Source organism: Carcharodon carcharias, chromosome 11 (genome assembly GCF_017639515.1).
Source record: "Carcharodon carcharias isolate sCarCar2 chromosome 11, sCarCar2.pri, whole genome shotgun sequence".
NCBI classification, from domain to species: domain Eukaryota; kingdom Metazoa; phylum Chordata; class Chondrichthyes; order Lamniformes; family Lamnidae; genus Carcharodon; species Carcharodon carcharias.
The window spans coordinates 21,612,167-21,632,221 of NC_054477.1; the positions used below are offsets into that span (position 1 = coordinate 21,612,167).

General features: G+C 45.9%; 1 protein-coding gene across 1 annotated transcript in view; it reads left to right on the top strand.

The window, feature by feature from the left end:
• Positions 1-18,513, top strand: part of LOC121284464 (cytokine receptor common subunit gamma-like) — a 46,097-nt gene extending 27,584 nt beyond the window's left edge. The window contains exons 8-10 of the mRNA XM_041199960.1: positions 2,927-3,029; positions 8,712-8,796; positions 18,225-18,513. Of these exons, the coding sequence (XP_041055894.1) occupies positions 2,927-3,029; positions 8,712-8,796; positions 18,225-18,512 (476 nt within the window). The 3' untranslated portion in view covers position 18,513. The remainder of the gene's footprint in view (positions 1-2,926; positions 3,030-8,711; positions 8,797-18,224) is intronic.
• Positions 18,514-20,055: the final 1,542 nt, after the last annotated feature.

Genomic DNA, 20,055 nt, shown 5'->3' on the forward strand with positions numbered 1-20,055 from the left:
TAGCGGAACCACATTAGCTGTTCTCCAGTCCTCTGGCACCTATCCCATGGCCAGAGAGGAATTAAGAATTTGGGTCACAGCCCCTGCGATCTCCTCCCTTGCCTCCCTCAGCAGTCTGGGACACAAATCATCCGGACTTGGAGATTTGTCCACTTTTAAGCCTGCTAACACCTTCGTTACTTTGTCACTCCCTATATCAATTTGCTCAAGAACCTCGCAGTCTTTCTCCCTGAGTTCCATACCTTCAGCTTCATTCTCTTGGGTGAAGACAGATGTGAAGTCTTCGTTCAAAACTCTACCGATGTCCTCTGGCTCCACCGATAGATTGCCCCCTTGGTTCCTAATGGACAAGCTTTTACCAGCCAGAGCTTTCTCATATCCCCTTTGCTTTCTGAATTGCTTTCTTAAGCTCCACCTGCACTTACTTTACTCCACTAATGCCTCCACTGATTTGTATCCCTTGTACCTGCTAAAAGCCTCTCTTTTCCTTCTCATCGTATCCTGAATATCTCTGGTCATCCATGGTTCTCTGGGTTTGTTACTCCTTCCTTTCACCCTAGAGGGAACATGTTGAGCCTGTACCCTCCCCATTTCCTTTTTGAGTGCCCCCCCACTGGTCTTCTGTAGATTTCCCCAGAAGTATCTGTTCCCAGTCTACCTTGGCCAGATCCTGCCTTATTTTACTGAAATCCGTTCTCCACCAATCCAAAATAATTTTTTGCAACTTGTCTATTTTTTTGTCCATAACAAGCTTAAATTGTACCATGTTGTGGTTGCTATCACTAAAATCCCCCACCACCATCTCAGCCACCTGTCTGGCTTCATTCCCCAGAATTAGGTCCAGCACTGCGCCGTCCCATGTCGGACCCTCTACATATTGACCTAAAAAGTTCTCCTGTACACATTTCAAGAAATTCACTCCAACCAAGCCCTTAACACTATGTCTATCCCAATTAATGTTGGGAAAGTTGAAATTACCTAATATAATTACCCTATTGTTATTGTTTTTACACACCTCCTCAAATTGTGCACATATTTGGTCCTCAATTTCCCGCTGACTATTTGGTCCATAATAAACACCTTACAATGTGGCTGCTCCATTTTTACTCCTAAGATCTACCCACAAAGCTTCATTTGATGCCCCCTCCAAGATATCATCTCTCCTTACTGCAGCAACTGACTCCTTAACTAATAATGCAATGCCTCCTCCTCTTTTACCCCCTCCCCTGTCTTGCCTGAAGATTCTGTGTCCCAAAATGTTGAGCTGCCAATCCTACCCCTCCCTCAGCCATGTCTCTGTGATGGCTACTATATCACAATTCTACGTATCAATCCTCACCCTTAACTCATCCATTTTACCTGTAATACTCCTGGCATTAAAGTACAGGCCATCCAGCCTTGCCTTACTCCTTTGAAAATTAATGCAGCTGTACTCCCTCTGACTTGATTGTTTTACTGTATTATGATGTGTCCCTATTCTACTAACATTCTGTGTCCCCTCCCTCTGCTGAATCATTTTAAACTCCTCCCAACAGCACTAGCAAGGATGTTAGTCCCGCTCTGGTTCAGATGTAGACTGTCTCACTTGTACAGGTCCCACCTTCCACAGAAACGGTCCCAATGATCCAGGAATCTAAAACCCTCCGTCCTGCACCAACTCTTAAGCCTCATATTCATCTGCGCTATTCTCCTATTTCTGAACTTGCTAGCATGTGGCATTGGGAGTAATCCAGCGATTACAACCTGAGAGGTCCTGCTTTTCAGTCTACTGCCTAACTCCCTAAATTCTTAATGCAAGACCTCATCCCTCTTTCTACCTATGTCATTGGTACCAACATGCACCATGACCTCTGCCTTATCACCCTCCCCCTTCAGGATGCCCTGCAGCTGTTCAGTGACATCCGGACCCTGGCACCAGGGAGGCAACACACCATCCTGGAGTCACATTGACAACCACAGTAGCACCTATCTGTTCCCCTGACAATAGAATCCCCTATTACTACTGCTCTTCCTCTCTTCCTCCCCTCCTGTACAGACAGGCTGCTTGTGGTGACAGAAGCTTGGCTCTGTCTGCACTCCCTGGAGGAACCAGCACCCTCTTCAGCCTCCAAATTAGAACACTGATTTACGAGCGGGACCTCAGGGGACTCCTGAGCTACCTGCCTGTTTCTCCTGGACTGCCTGATGGTCACCCATTCCCTTCCTTCCTCAAGTCCCTTCATCTACAGTGTGACCGTCTCTCTAAACATGCTATCCACGATGCTCTCAGACTCACGGATGCTCCACAGTGTCCCCAGCCGCCGTTCCAGCTCTGAAACCCGAGCTTCCAGGAGCTGCAGCTGGACACACTTTCTGCACACATGCTGGTCCCGGGCACTGGAAATGTTCCCAGCTTCCCACATGGAGCACGAGGAGCACACCATGGCTTTGAGATCTCCTACCATGACTTATCCCTTTAAATTAAACCTTTTAAACCAATTACTCTCGGGCCCTTCTTTCCTGATCCTCATTATGACAGAATATACAAACTGTAAACCACAAAAAGACCTTAAACTATAAGCGATAAAAGTAGTAAATACTTACCCAACCTCATCCACTCATCATTTCTCTCCCTTGTGGCCTTTACTGCTTGCAGGGCAAGACCACTCTCTGAAGATTTAAGAAGTTGGACAGCAAAGAAAAAATGCAAAGAGCACCTCTTCCCCTCTGCACCAAATTCCCACTGTGCATCAAATTGCCAATAACCACACTCACTCTGGCCTTGTCTCACTCAGGATGAGGTCTCTCCCCTGCTCATGTGCAAGCACACTGACTAGCTTCATGACAGGCCAAGCTGTGGGATCAATGTGCATGCCTGAATTTCTAAGCTGCTTTGTCCTTAAATAATTGCCATTTAATGTGATTACTTTCCTTCTTCTTCCCCAAGACTCATCCACCTCACCAACAATAAATTTACTTTTCCTGGTTTTACCGCTGGCAGCAGTTCTGTCTATTGTTGTACTCAAGTGTGTACTTCATAAAATTAAGAGGTGAGTGAAGTATTTTTTTCAGTGGGAAGCTTAATCCTTGGAAAGGGCTTCAAGTTGGACTTTCTCAGTTCAAAATGGGCAGCGAGACAGTATTAGGGCAGTGGATTGTCGGGCTGAAGTTGGCCTACCAAATTGAGAACAGCGGCAGGCTGTGAAAAGGGAGAGGGTGCTTCAAAATGGAGGCACCCTCTCCTCAATATTTTAAAGGTGCAAATTAGAAAACATATTCTGCAGCTAGGCCAACACTATGGGGCCTGTGACTGCTCTTATCCCCAGGAAGGCGGGGAGGGCAGCAAGGCCTACCTGGAGTGCTGGTCTCTCTGGCCTGTTGCTGGAAGATGACACCAGGCAGCCAAACTGGCCCCCGCCGCCTGCAGGAACCTTTAACCGGCCTCAGTTAGGTTCTTAATAAGCCTGATAGGCCACTCGCAGTGTGCGGATGGGTAGCCCTGCCTGGTCCCACTTCCGCCTCTCCAAAAGTGGCCCTGAGGCTGAATGCAACAGAGGATCCGGCAAGCTGGTGGGTGGGGGGTGGGGGAGGGGAGGGTGTTGGGGTGGGGGGGTGGTGGTGGTGGCTGTGTTGGGAGAGGGATTTGGGCAGGGACAGGCCTATTTTTAACTCTTGCTCGCTTCCAATCCCAGCCCTGGTGGGGGCCGAAAATCCCATCCCACAGTCTCAGGTGTGGCTCAGTGTTGGAGCTCCCAGCTTGAAGTCAGAAAGCTGGGTGTTCAAGTCCCACTCCGGAAATTGGGGCACGAAATGTAAAGTGATACTCCATAGCATCGCTGAGGGAGGCCCCGTCTGCCCCTCAGGTAGACACAACAGATCCTCTAACACCATTCAAAGAAGAGCATAGGGGTTCTCCCTATGGCTATGCAATATTTATCCTGCAACCAACATCACTAAAACAGATTATCTGGTTGTTATCACATTGCTGTTTATGGGGCCTTGCTGTATGTATGTCCTGCAAACCAAAGCAACAATGCTTTTAATTGACTGGAAAGTGCTTTGGGATGTCCTTTGGTCAGGAAGAAATCAAAGATCTTTGCTTCTTTACTACTAAGACTAAATTCCCGTCCATCAGCTCAGCAACAGCAATGGAGCCAAAAGAATTTATTCTGCTGCAGTCGATTCTGATCTGGTTTAGCCCTTTCAATCATTTGTATCGCTTTGTGAGACAAGTCGATCTTGAAAGTCTCCAAAACAGATTTTCTTGGTCTGCCTTGGCTTCTAGTACTAAGTACCTCTACACAATGCTCTGAATAAACTTTCTAGCCCTTTCCATTCTTGAACCATTGTAGTGGTCTTTCATTATTTCTTGACCAAGCCACATTCTTTTGTTATCAGTCTTGAATTTTGCATGCTAGATTGCTGATCCAGAAAGATACATTTGGTCACTTAATAATATAGAACTTCAGCATTGCTGAAAAAAAGAGACATGTTGTCAAAGATTTTCGCCTTGTATGCATCAGGACAGATGCAAGAATATCAAATTTCAAAGAGGACAATTATCTATGCTGCATGAGAAGATGGATGCTGCTTGGTTGGCAAGTAGGATCTGATTGGCTGACGTGGCGATATGTCAACCAGTCAGAGCCAACTTGCCAACCAATCAGCATCCCTTTCCCCATGCTGTATAAATTGTCGCTCCCTTTGAAATTTGGTATTTTTGCATCTGTCCTGATGAGTGCAAGACAAAAAGTTTTGACTGCATGTCTCTTTTTTCAGCAATACTCAAAATACATTTGGTGATGACACATGGGCCCAAAAACCACAACTGCTAAAATTGTGGGTCTGACCAGAAACCAATGCTTCCTGTTTAGTTGGCCTTAAAATGCGGAGTTGCATCATTTACAATTCTGTACATTGGACAATTATTGAAATAGCAACTGCAATAAATTATCTTGTACATGCACTAAATAGTTACAGATCCTCATTCACTTTCTACCACCTGCTAAGTGAAACTGACAAGGCTTTCATCTGAAACTGACATGGGTTAAGCAATGAATATGAATCTATGATCAAATTACCGAGTTGAGAGGGGATGGGGTAAGAAGATGCGAAACTTCAACTAAACTCCTCGCACACACTTCTGGCTCTACCGATTACTCATGGAAAATGCAGATGGAATCTGGAAAAAAATTATGATCTTGCAGGGGCTGTGGGGAAGAGTTGGGGGAAGGGGCCAACTAGAAAGCTCTTTCAAAGAGCTGGAAGGCACAATGAGTCCTTCTGCACTGTATGACCCTGTAGTTTCCAAAGCCAGAGATCCCTGATCACAATCTTTTGATTACCGGGACACTAAAATGCCAAATAGGTTTCCAATAATTAATAAAATACCGTGCTCACTCCACATGAAATCAGTTCTCAGGTAAAAGATGTTTCTTCCGTGTTGCAGGGAAAGTACTTGTAAAAATTAATATTGTTGAACAACAGTGGACCTGAGAGCTGGACAGGGTCAAATGGAGATTCCCACTTACTTAAATATCATCACAAATCAGGGTGAACTGTAAAGCACCCACCAGCAGTGCTTTATGGACAGTCCCTCATACCATTCCAGTGAGGCCTATTTGCAAATCACTGAGCCACTGTGTTTATTATTTTGCAGTCATGGGATGTGGATGTTTCTGGTAAGGCCTGCCTTTATTGCCTATCTTTTATCGCCCTTGAGTAGGTGGTAGTGAGCTACCTTCTTGAACTGTAGCAGTTGGTGCGGCTATGATACTCCCACAGTTAGGTCAGGAGTTCCAGGATTTTGACCCTGCAACGAGGAATGGCTGTACAATTCCAAATCAGGGTGGTGTGTGGTTTGGAGGGGAGCTTGCAGGTGGTGACCTTCCCAGGCATCTGCTGTCTTTGTCCTTCTAGGTGCTAGAGGTCACGGGTTTGGAAGGAGCACACTACTACCATGTTGCAACTGCGATGGATGGAGTGAATGTTTAAGGTGGTGGGTGGGGTGCTGATCAAACCAATAGCTCTGTCCTGGATATTGAAATTCTTTTTAAAAGACTCCTCAATTTTCTAGTATTATGGTGGCCCACAGAGGCTGCCAAAGCAGCTCCATTCATTTAACGAGATTCTGCAACTGCAACTTACTTTTATAAGACCTCCTTTTATTTGGTTCCAAACATCTCAAGGTTCTTCCCAGCAACGTTATCAAATAAAATCAGATGAATATCGGGACTTCTGATCGACCTGAGAAGCAATACACAGTTGCCTGGATACAGGCATTCAATGTAGGGTTTTTGAGGGTTAAGAAGACAGGCTGTAGATTTGTTCCCAGGCCTTTCTGAAGTTAACCCATTCTGAAATGAATGGAGCTACTTCTGGGCAGGAAGGGACTCCTAGCTGTTAGTGGCATTGGTGGAAAAGCCCTGGAGGAAAAGAGACTCAAAGCATTGAGCCCTGACAGCAGTTTTAAAAAAAAGTTATTTTAATAATGACAAAATGTACGTCTTTACTCATTTTTTTATATCCAGAGAAAACAGGAGCAACAGAAAGTGCTGCCTTCATAACTTTGTCCCCTTTTAATGAGGTGATTAACTACCTTCTTATTTAGGTTTCAGGGTCCCTTTATAGAGGGACCAACAAAAAGTCTGTGGTAAAAGTAGCATGAAGAAAGGCATGAACATGTGCCTCAGGAGTTCAGTTAAGATGAGGTCAGAAGTTAAGTATCTTGGTAATAGGGACCCAACTGGGTTGTACCATTAAAAGAATTTTCCTTGTGTCAAAAAAATAAGAAATTCAATTTATAACATAGCAGCGTGAGAATGTAGAAAACAGAGTAGTCCATTCAACACTTCAAGCCTATTCCACCATTCAAGTAGACAAATATCTGGACAGATTTGTTATTTTTGGCAAACTCCCAGCTCTCTTTTGTTTGAATTTACTAATTCTGGGTAATATGCTTAGAGTTTTTATTTTTATTTTAGGAAGAGGCTAGTGATGACTGCAGGTGAAAAGCTGTACTCCCGTGGCTCTGATGTACCTCTCAGAGTCTTTTAGTACTGCTCTCTCAACAAGGTAGCCTGATAGCTCTATTTATGTGGCCATTTTGTGCGTCTGTAGAGGCACATGTAGTACACAACTTCATACCCTCAACCATACATGTCCACAGTATACAGATATGAGCATTTGCAAAAGATTTTGGACAAAGATGACATGTAAGTTGAAACAGCACCAAAAACAGGTGTGTGACAATAAAAGAGAAAGTAATTACTTGCATTTATTTTTTATTATTCACTTATGGGATGTGGGTATCACTGGCTAGACCAACATTTACTGCCCATCCCTAATTGCCCTTGAGAAGGTGGTGGTGAACTACCTTCCTGAATTGCTGCAGTCCATGTGGTGTAAGTACACCGGCAGTGCTGTTAGAAAGGGAGTTCCAGGACTTTGACCCAGTGACAGTGAAGGAACAGCGATTTTTTTCCAAGTCAGGATGGTGAGTGGTTTGGAGCGGAACTTTCAAGTGGTGGTGTTCCCGTGTGCCTGCTGACCTTGTCTTTCTAGATGGTAGCAATCGTAGGTTTGCAAGGTGCTGCCTAAGGACCCTTGGTGAGTTCCTGCAGTGTATCTTGTAGGTGATACAGACTGCTGCTACTGTGGTGAAAGGAGTTAATGTTTGTGGACGGGGTGCCAATCAAGCGCCTTTCACAACCTCAGGACATCCAAAAATGCTTTATACCCAAAAAAGTATAGTGTTGTAACCTAGGAAATGTGATAACTGTTTGGCTTGCATCAAGGTTCCAAAAACAGCAAGAGATAACAATCAGATAATCTGTTTTAGTGATGTTGGTTGAGGGATAAATATTGGCCAGGACATTGGGGAAAAATCCCCATCTTGCCAGCATATTAGTGCCATGCAATCATTTCATCCACTTGAGGGGGCAGACAGGGCCTGGGTTTCACGTTTCATCTGAAAAATGGCACTTCTGACTATGCAGCACTCCCTCAGCACTGCACTGCAGTGTTAGCCTAGATTTTGTGCTCAAATCTCTGTTGTGGGATTTAAGTGCGTAACCTTCTGACTCCAAGACATAAGTGCTACAACTGAGCACATCTTACCAACCTATAATTTTTAAACGTATCCATTTCACCTTTCTTAAACAGATGTTTAACATTAGTGACCACCCAAACCTTTTGCACCTCTCCCATTTCCAATGATTTTTTTTGGAAACATATAGTTGATGTCTCCACAATCCTTCTTCCTTCGCTATTCTTGAATTTGGGCCAAATGTCCTGTTAAACTTCCTACTTTTAATCCCATGAATGTTTTAATTTATTTTTCGCTCTGAATGAAAAAAAACATGGGCTACATCTCAAAATTACCCCTGATTTTGCACCCTCACACACGGAAACCATGGCATTTTAGATATGAACACACCAACAAGGCCTTGTTTTAATGCCTCATCTGAAAGATGTACCTCTGCCAGGGTGGCACTCCATTAGCATTGCACTGAAGTGTCAACCTATTTTTTGTACTGAACAGTGGAACTTGAACACAAAACCTTTCTACTAAAAAATAAGAGTGTAGTCAGAGGAAACATATATATATCTTACGTGACTGTGATAGAACAAACAGATCTAGTTACTTTGTTTAAGCTTTTCTCTGTATTTCAGTCCAAGGCTATGTGTCTGCCTCTGATTGTGCACTTAGTACAGTGTGTCTATATCTTTAGAGTAAACACTCGGCTTTTCCCAGGAATACCAGACCCAAAACATTCATTTGTTGAACTCTTTGAGGACTACAATGGAAACTTTCAGGTAAAATGTGAAACAATTGTTTTAACTTTTAATCCTTGAGTCATCTCTCCCATTCAGTTACCCAGGCTGGGACATGATAGCTTGGGAGTCTGCAGCTTTCTGTACTTCAACTAAGTGATCATTATTCATGTACTAGCTCCAAGGGAGTTCATGGGATTAGAGGCATCATTGGCCAGACCAGAATTTGTTGCCTATCCCTAATAGCTTTTGGTTTGCTCGGCCATTGCAGAGGTCAGTTAAGAGTCATACTCATTGTTGTGGGTCTGGAGTCACATGTAGGTCAGACCAGGTAAGGATGGCAGATTTTCTTCCCAAAAGGCCATTAGTGAACTAGATGGGTTTTTAACAACAATCAGTGAAGGCTTCATAGTCACTATTGCTGAGGCTAGCTTTATATTCAAGATTTTATTAATTGAGTTTAAATTCCACTAGCTGTCATAGTGGGATTTGAACCAGTGATCCAAGGCATTAAGTCTGAGCCTCTAGGCTACTATGCCAGTGATATTACCATTACACCACCATCTCCTCTATTAAAACCTATTAAAATATGATAATTTTACAAAAACGTTAGTTGGATAATAGCCAGTTGTGCAAGTGCTGCCTGATCGTTGCTAATTCCTAGTCCATTACAGATTAAATTACATGGAATATATAACACAGAAGCAAACCATTCAGCCCATCTAGTCTGTGCTGGTATTTATGCTCCATATGAATCTTCACCGCGCCCCCCCCCCCACCCAACCCCCACCCCCGCCATTCCATCTATCTCAACTCAGTCTTTCAGCATAGCTTTCTATTCCATTGTCACTCATGTATCTTTCGATTCCTTTCGACAGCATCTAAGCTATTTGCCTCAACCACTCTTTGTCATTGCAAGTTCTACATTAGAAGACTCTTGAAGCTTGCATCCAGTCAGAATTTTCAGTGACATTGGACATTAAGGTCTTTGATTTGATAGACACACCAATTGGATAAAATCTTTATGAGCTCAGTTACGACGGCCAATGTTGCAAGTCATCTTTCCCAACAGTGAACCCTGTTCTAAAGAAAATCACATCAACAGCAGCAAAAGCAACATGCTGCATTTACATAGAGCCTGCAATATAGGGCTGAGTTTTGCCCTTGGCGGGCGGGCTCAGCCAGGGGCAGGTGGGGGTGGTCAGGAAGCCAACAGCCACCCGTGATCGGGGCCAGAAGGCGATTTCGCGCTGGCGGACCAACTAAGGCCCGCATGAAAGGCCGCCGGGGAACCTCTGAGGAGGGGCAGGCGGGGGCAGGGGCACGTTGTCCTCCGGGTCCAATGGCGACCCGGCAGCCGATTCAAAAGTGGCGCAGGCAGCTCCCCCGGGGAGGCTGCCCGCGCCAGAGTTGCAGCAGCGACATGGCTGTGGCCCAGGAAGGAGAATCCATGCGGGAGATGAGGTCGGTGGGGTAGTCGGCTCCAAGTTTCTCTGACGAGCGCCTCGCTGCCCTCCTGGAAGAGGTGGCTGCCAGAAGGGACACCCTTCTCCCCTGAGACGGGAAGGAGGAGGCCACCGCACCTCACCAAGAGGGCATGGGAGGAGGTGGCACCCCTGCCGAGCAGCCGCGACATGGTGAGGCACACATGGGTGCAGTGCTGGAAGTGCTTCAATGACCTGCTGCGCTCAGGAAGGGTGAATACTGTATTGGTATGGGTCAGCAGGGAGAACAGTTAAGGGCTGGCCACCCCCACCCCACCACCCCCCGTGCACCTATGAGCAGCACCTGTCAATGACGCCAGAGCTGGCCAAGAGGGTGAGCCCTCGCTGCTTGGACTGAGTGTCTTGTGGCTCAAGGGCCAAGAATCGGATGTACCCTGCAAGGTGTTCCTCAGCTGGGGTTGGCCAGGCTGCAATGGTGCTGCAGGTAGAGATTGGACTTATCAATACTTCTCTGTCCTTTCAGGAGAAGGCATCCCATAACAACACTGAGAGGTTGCGGACTAGTGGGGGACCCCTACAATTTCTCATCCTCACCCACTATGAGCAGGAGACCATTGAACTCGAGAGGCAGCAAGCACCTCGATCAACTGGCCATGATGAGGTTGGGGTTTCAGATGAAGCTAAGAGTGGAGTGCACAGAGGTGAGAATTTCGGACTGGGCAACCATTCGAGTGTAGACTCTTCATTGGCATGAGCTTTGAACTTGGAGTCCCCATTGTTAATCGAAAGATGATGGCACCATGATGTGGATCTCTGTTGTCTCGCCCGGGTGCCTGGCACACACACTGACAATGTGATGGTTTTCACTAATGACATGTTCTTCTTCTCCCTTTTAGGTTCACCAGCAGGCGCTCACACTGAGGACCCCGGAGGACCACCATGCTCCCCATGCACCTGCCTCACACCCACTCTGTCAAGCAGGCACCAGCACAGTTACCAGCACCTCGGTGGGCACTAGATCGCCATCTAGTATCTCGGTGCACATTGGTGAGGGCACTTCACACGCGCTTGAGGTGCAGGCGGAGGCAGGGAGTGCCCAAGGCGCCGGCAGTTGGAGGACTGCTGGGGACCAGGACAATGCTCAGTTGAAGGCTGATGATGGACCCTGGAGTTGTCCATTAGGCAGCAGCTGCTGGAAGGCCAGCGGTTTGTGCGAGAGGACCTGGTGGAGATACATGAGCATATGCGTGCCATGGTCTCCATTTTCGGTGAGTCCTTGCGGAGCATGACCTTTGCGCTGACCCTCATGGCTGAGCACAATGCCTAATCCATTGAGAGAGTGGCGACTCTCATGGAGAGGCTACTCTAGGGCAGAATCAGCGGTCCCTGGGGATGCACTTAGGCCTGCAAGCCCATACACAGGCAATGACCTCAGTTGGTCAGTGTCCATGTGTGAGTTGGATGAGGCATCCAGGATCCCAGCTAGGTGCCCATCCATCAATGGGAGCAGTGAGGTCCAGAGCGACCTCACACTGGTGCATGAGCTGCCTGTTGTCTCTGCGAGCTCCTCCCAGGGTGCTCCAGATAACGGCAGCAACTCCTCTGCCCCTCTGCCAATGACCATGACATCTGATGAGGCTGCGGTGACTGGAGAGATGCCAACCTTGGCACTGGCCACTCCCTCCCAGGTGGGACCAGCACAGGCTCCACAGGCCAGAGGACGCCCGCCAAGGTCATCAAAGCCAACAATACAGAAGAGTCAGCAAGCTGTCTCCTAGGCCAGTGCCAGCGAGGGGGGAGCACCTAGACGTAGCACCTGCAAAAGTAAATTTAAAGCACCTTAAGCACAAGACGGGCTTATCACGGGCAATATTTTGTTCCCCAATTTTGCTTTGAGGTTTCTAATGGTGTGACAAACAATACCGGTTAATGTTTAGTTCAGCGATCTGTCACGTGCAACATGAGATGAGATTTGATTTTGTGCTATTGGCATGAGTATGCTTTGTTTGTTCTGTAGGTGCAGGGTAGGCCACTATGTAATGATGGGCGTGTGTCTCTTGAAACTTTATTGCAAAGGCACATGGTATATGTTGTTGGCCAAGGAACTGGTCCTGTCAGGGATCGAGTATGGAGGTTGCAGCCCTGGCATGTGCTGGTGGTTCTTATTTGGTAGGTTAGCTGAAGGTGTTTTGGATCAAAGCATCCCGAGTGTCCCTGCCTCCCTGGAGGTTCCCCTGGTCTGCCTCCACACCCTCAATGTTCTCTTCACCCTGTTCATCCTCGGACTCACTACTGGACTCATCATCTGTGGCCTGTGCAACTGCGTCAACATCCTCTTCCTCCAGTGGGTCCCCCCTTGTCAGTGTCAGATTGTGGAGAGCGCAGCATGCAATCACTATCAGTGACACCCACTCTGGGGGCTATTGCAGCGTGGCCCCTGAATGGCCCTAGCATCAGAAGCACATCTTGAGAAGACCAATGGTCCACTCTACCACCGCCCTTGTACCAGTTGTACCACTGTTCGGCCACTGTTCTTGGGTGGTGGAGAGGCGTCATGAGCCACCTCTTTAACGGATAGCCCTTGTCGCCCAGCAGCCATCCATCCAGTTGGGCTGGAGCACTGAAGAGCCTTGGCACCTGAGAGTGTCTCAGGGTGTAAGTGTCATGGGAGCTGCCAGGGTACCTTGCACAGACTTGTAGAATCTGCATCCTGTGGTCACACACTCTCTGTACGTACATGGAGTGGAATCCCTTTGTGTTAACAAAGGCACTGGGCTCACCCACTGGCACCTTGATGGCCACATGTGTACAGTCATTGGCACCCTGGACCTGGGAGAACCCAGCAATCACAGAAAAGCCTCTAGCTCGCTCAGCCTGGCTGGCCTCGTCCATGCAGAAATGAATAAAAGTCAATCCATGCTTGAAAAGAGCTTCTGTCACCAGTTTGATGCAGCTGTGAACAGCTGATTGGGAGACTCCACACAGATCCCCCACTGACCCCTGGAAAGAGCTGGAGGCATAGACGTTGAGGGTCACTGTGGCCTTCAGAGCCACTGGCATGGAACGTCCATGCACACACAGTCAAGCTGATCTCAGGCCCGATCCTCTGACAAATGGAGCTAATGGTTCCCCTGGGAGGTGGAACCTCCTTCAGCACTGCACCTCGGATATTGAGGTAGCTGCATCACTGCCCTCAAACCCTGGCAGCAGGAGAGTGTCATCTTCTGTGGCTCCTTCCACCTTGGACTCCCTGTTAGTTCTGCCCCCCACTCTGCCTGCACCTGTCCTCCCACAGGTCGCTCCCCTGGAATATGCATTGGGACACCTGGCCTCCTCTCCCTTCTGCCTCTCTCCTCCTCTTCAAAGGAGGTGCCTCCAGCAGAGACCACAAACCCCATCACCAAGGTTATGGAAGGCTGTTTGATATTGGAAAGGGTCCACACAGTCTGAATCCTCCAGGGGTCTGGAAGACAACAATGAGTCCTGAAATGAAGCCTAGAAATGATCAGAATGAAGCTCTGAAGCGAAATGTAGCTGGTCCAGTTCACATAAGCAACCAGCAGCACACGATCTCCAAAACTGCTCATTACTCACATTGACAATGCTGCTGACCCTTCTTATCCCGCCCATGGAGGAGCTTTTGCAAAGTGTGGCCTGCCCGTTTTGCCTGTGCTACATAAAATCAGCAACAGTTGGTATGTCAAGAGCCTTAACTGGCCTCTTAATTAATTTTGGGAGCGCCTCCGCTTCCCGCGTGCGCCCACCGAGCGAAGTGTCACGAGAGTGCGCATTGACTTCGGGGCGCTCAGCCAACATCAACGCACGCTATTTAATGCTCGAGTGGTTCAGGCACACGCCCACCGAGTGAAAAGCATTACCCATAGGAAGATGGCCCAAGACACTTTAGAGAGGTGTTAGGGGAAAAGAATAGACACTGGTTTAAGGAGGCTAACAGGAGGGCTGACCTAAATCTTAGCTCTGCAAGTTATGTTTTAAGATGGGTCTTAAAGGATGAGATAGGGAGAGAGGGAGAGTAAAAGGTGATAAATGAGTGCATTCCAGGTTAACTGAAGGAATGGCTATCACTGATGAGGCATTGATGAGGGGATGAACAAGAGACCAGAGTCAGTGGAGCTCAAAGTCTGAGACGAAGGGTTGCCTACATTGGATTGATAATTAAACTTCAAAAATAAATTAATTGACCATGAAACATCTTGGAATATCCTGAGGATGTGAAAAGCACTAAATACATTTAAGCTCTTCTAGCACTGCTGGCAAAAGTAACGGATATGAAGGCTTGAATATTCACCCCCGAGTTGGGAGCGCAGAGTCGTATAAACACCTGGCTCCGCCAACCAGGCTCAGGAGAAAGTGTCCAGGGTGCTCATATTTTCAGTCCATGGGCCTGGATGTTAACAGGAGTTGTGCCCGCTGACCCTGGAAGCAGTTCGGAGGCAGCGCAGGAGCTGTTGGGTGCAAAGGCGGGCTGGACGACAGGATGACCTCGGTGACCCGGTACTTTGTCCCAACTGCAAAAAAACCATAAAATAGCCCTTGAGCCCTCACCTCCTCAGCCCCCCCACATCCCATCCATGCAAACCCATGCCACCGCATGCCCCCCACCGACCTCCATGGCCCCTCATGCAACCCCCCTGGTCCATCATACCCTCCGTGCCAATTCATGCGCCTCCACCAATCCCCATGGTCCTTATAGCCCTTAAGCAAATTTACCTCAGGACTCATGCTGAGAGGAAATTTAAAAAAGTTCTAAATATCTGTTGTTGAATTCCCTATTTAAAAAAAAAACTCTCACTGATTAAAAAAACCATTCACTAAATTTAAATTCTTTCAACCACTTAATTCCTTACAACAACAAGCACTTGTATTCACAGCCCCACATCAAGACTTGAAAAAACTTGGGATGACAATCAAATGGAACTGACAGGCACCCCACTGTGTTAATGATAGGTTATGAAATCAGTCATACAGCATAAATCGTGTAATGATAATCTTCAGGCTTATATCACAGACAGAGTGAAATAGCAACACTGATTCTTTTTAACCTGCAGATTTTAGAAAAAAAGGGTTGGAGATTTAAATCATTTGAAAGTTTGACCGTTGCGATGAACTTTAACAGCTCCCTTGACAGCTTGACAGACCCCTTGGCAGTTCCCTTGACAGCTCTTTTGACAGTTTGATAGTTCCAATGAGTTTATCCACTTTTTACACACACTCATGTCTAATTTTGAAAAATACCAAGGGCACCTTACTTCTCACAAAGGTATCCCTGAACCTATACAAAAGAGTGCCCTGCCTCTCCAAAGATCTCTGCTAAATTCTCTTGATAGGTGTAATGTGTACAAGTCCTGTTTTGGACATCCCTCTATTGAAAATTGGATCTGACTGAAGGCAGCTGCACTTTAACATGTGCAGCTGCCTCTGGGAACCACGAGTGTGCAAACTATAACCTGCTGTCAATCCCCCACCCCTGGGGAAAATGGCAGGTGCTGGGTTCGGAGATGGAACTTCTGGAATCGGGGCTCCACCATCATTTTGAGTAAGCTGGAGAACTCATCCATCTTTAGGAAGATTCAGGTCAAAGAGGGAAAGGTCATGGCTGGATTTAAACACAAGAATGAAAATTTTAAATTTCAGGAATTAGGAGATGAAGGGCAGTGGGGAGATTGGCGATTGTTGAGTGGGTCTTGGTGCATGATAAAATATGAACAGCAAAAGTTTTGGATGAGCTAAATTCTATAAAGGATGAAGGCTGGAGGGCTGGTCAGGAGAGCTTTGGAATAGTCGAATGTGGAGGTGACAAAGACACGGATGCAAATTTCAGTGACAAATGAACTGAGATTGGGCCCAAGGCAGAAAACAAGAAGTAGTTTGTCCTTTCAATTCATGAATTATGCAGTCAATGTTCTAGTTCAAATGGGATATTGAAGCAAAGCCTGGTTCATGATGTCTAGGGAGGTGGGTGGTGATGGAGTCAGTAGCAAACATATTGGATTCATGGAAAGGGATGGAGATGATGGCCTTGGTCTTCCCAATATTTAGCTGGAGAAAAACCTGTCCCATTCAAGACTGTATGTTGGACGAGCAGTCTTACAACACAGGCAGTAGAGAGATTGAGGGAGAGGTGGGGAAGAAGTAGAGCTGGGTGTTACCTGCATGTTTGTGGATGTTGGCACGACATGCAGATGAGAAAGAGGAGCCAAGGATAGATACTTGGGGGTCTCCCTCCATAAATCGTGCAGGTGTGGAAAGATTTACATCACATGGTGATCCTTCTGTAAGCTCGATCAGGTTAGGCTATCTGGTGTGAAGATTATCTGTAGGGGAGGACCGATTGGACAATATGCTCGATGCTTAGCCCTCCAAATTTTCCAATTATTTTTAATTATTAGAAAAACCATGAATCAGGCTGATTGCCTTCTGTGACTGTTGTTGCCTTCCTGTCAATGACTAATAACATTTACCCTGTGTAGACTATCAAATGTGTGGGAGTGAATTGAAGCAAACAGCTCAGAAATCCTATAGCTGTAGAAAAAAAAGAGCTGCAGGGAGCTAAAATATATCTATGGAGATACAAACCGAGAAATTATTGCCTTTCATATTAGTGTACGAATGCTCAAAGAGTTCATGTGACATTACACTGTCTGTTATTTTAACCGAGTAGACAACTCGTTTAAAATATGTGCATTTTAAGCAGTTAAAGCAGATAGGGAAATGTCATAAGAACATGTTAAGCATTTGTACCTCATTATCTCACATAGCAATTTCTAGGTGACAGTCATTATCATGGGCTTCTACCATATATACTCATTCGATTCACTTACACTGCCAGACACATAAACCTCTTCAAGCCAGTTCCTGTGTGATGTCAATGTCACAGAATACTATATCTAAACAAAAAAAAGGAGCTAATAGGCATTCTCCTAATGGTTCAGGAGGTAAATGTTCCACTTGGTGTGTGGTACTGAAGGCAGGATGTTTATATGTTCAATTCCTGGGGGCTGCCTGTGCTGAGTTGGCTGATCTTAGCTATGTGCCAGCAATAAGGTTTCTAGGTGAGGAAAGAGAGGAATAGCTCATCCAGGATTTTCACAAATGGAGTGTGTGTATGTGTTTACTGCATCTATAGGGCAAAGAAAGAGCCAGGCTTGATTCTTAGGCACCACAACATAGCATACAAACACTTTGGAACTCTCTGCCTCAAAAGGTGGTGGAGGTAGGGTCATTGAATATTTTTAAGGTGGAGGTAGATAGGTTCTTGTTAGGCAAGGGACTCAAAGTCCCTTTGGGGGTAGATTGGAATTTGGAGTTTGAAACCCAAATAGATCAGCCATGATCTTATTGAATGGCAGAGCAGGCTCAAGGGGTAAATGGCCTACTTCTGCTCCTATTTCATATGTTCAGATGTATTGAACTCACTCGTGAAGTATGTCCACTTGAGGGAGATGCTGTAGGGATTTTAACTTCCATTTAACCGTATCGAAACATGATAAAAGAATGTTACAGCACTGGTATATTTCAAGTTACAGTTGCCACTGGCTCCCCTTTGTGGAAGTGTGAACTAACAGTGCTGATTTTTAGGGACCAGCAGGAATCTTTCTGAAGCTAACTTTGCACCACTTACTGCTAACTGCAAATAAGAAACAGTGAGTGAAACTTGTGGTTCCTGTAACCGTTCATAATGCTTTATGCCATTGGTTAAGTGGCTTCACACCAGTTAGGCTGTATTTATTGAATCAGGACAGAAAAAAAATAACATTGGACTGACACAAGATTTACTGTCCAGCAAGACATGAAATAATATCCTGTCCAAAGTTCCAGTTAAGTTTAGAGACAGCTCCACTATTTTAGGCTAACTGATCTATCCAACTTTTATCAAGTGACTTTTATCAAGAACAGGTTGGGGATGTAGCCCAATATGATTCATGATGTTTTCTAGTTCCTTAACTTATTATGACTAAACTACCATGTGAATGACTTAAAAAATAATGTGTCCTCTTGCAAAAGGAGTGGATTAGTGTGTCTAAATGCCTGAACATAAATTCGCAATCGGACTGTATTCCAATTGAATGCCAAGTTGAAGAGGAACCAGTGAGGCTGAAGATGGAGCATGAGGATGCTCAGCGACTTCTGTCAGACAAGACTGGGAGAAGTGATTCAGCCCCTGAGGGCATTAATGAAGAGACTGAAAAGTCTGTTGAGGATGTGCCAAACTCGCAATTACTAGTTCCTGAGACTTCCACTATTGACATGTCCAAAGTCATCATGGACAAAAACATGTACATAAGACTATGAATTACATGTTCAAGGACACAGTTCTTATGATGTTAAGATACAAAATGGATGTCAAGGGGAAAGCAAAAAGACTGTCTCTGAACTCAGATCTGATAACAACATTTGTAAAAACAATGCTTGAAATAATATTTTCAGCCGAATGGATGCATACTTCAATAGAGCAATCTGCCCACTCCTGCACATCACTTGGTTAATCATGCTGGTTAACCCCCATGTCTGTGTCTGGAGAAATCCCTCGGACCTGCTCTCACTCTAATATTTTTTATTATTCAGTCAAGGGATATGAGCTTCGCTGGCTGGGCCAGCATTTATTGCCCATCCCTAATTGCCCTTGAGAAGGTTGTGGTGAGCTGCCTCCTTGAACCACTGCAGTCCATGTGATAGAGGTACATCTACAGTGCTGCTAGGGAGGGAGTTCCAGGATTTTGATCTATTGATGACATTAGCGTGAGGAAGCCTTATGTATTGTTGGCAGAATGGGAGCATCTCCGAGGAATTTCCTGGGTTCTCAGCCGGATTAGACTACCCAAATGGCAACAACAACAACAACTTGCATTAGGGTACCTTTAAAAGAATAAAACATCCCAAGGCAATTTTATAGGATCAAACAAAAATTTGACACCTAGGCTCCAAAAGAGATATTAGGACAGGTGATCAACAGCTTAGTCAATAAGGCAAGCTTTACAGAGAAGAGAGAGAGGTGGAAGAAAGTTGACTATTAGGGAAGGAATTCCGGAGTGAATGGCTTGGCCCAGCCACTAATGGTGGAGTGATGAAACTCAGAGATGTGCAAGAGACCAGAATTGCAGGAGCACAGATAGTTCAGGGGATTAAAAACAGAAACTGCTGGCAAAACTCAGCAGGTCTGGCGGTATCTGTGGAGAGAGAAACAGAGTTAATGTTTCAAGTCTGTATGACTCTTCTACAGAGCTGGAGACAAGCAGAAATGTGATGTATTTTATGCTGCTTAAGAGGCGGTGGAGCAGGTGGGCAAGATAGAGGGTCAGGGATAGGTGGCAGCTAAGGAGAGGCTGACAGAGATGTCATGGGCATAAGACAAATAGTGTTAATGGTACTGTTAAAGACTAAAGAAGGTGCTGATAGTGGCATAAAGGTAAGATAGCAGAATGTGTAATTCCAGAATAAAGGTCAGCACTCTGTGAGAGCACGCATAGAAACAAGTAACAGATAACCCTGGGGGTGAAGGGCGGGGGTGGGGGAGGGGGTGCAGTTTGGGGAAAAGGATAAAAATAAATGAATAAATATAAATAAGTAAAAAATAAAAATAAAAATATTTATTTTCTAATTGGATTAAAAAGGGGGTAAAAGATAGAAGAGAGAGTTCATGGTCTGATGTTGTTGAACTCAATGTTAAGTCCGGAAGGCTGTAAAGTGCCTAGTCGGAAGATGAGGTGCTGTTCCTCCAGTTTGCGTTGAGCTTCACTGGAGCATTGCAGCAGGCCAAGGACGGACATGTGGGCATGAGAGCAGGGTGATGTGTTGAAATGGCAAATGACAGGGAGGTCTGGGTCATGCTTCCAGG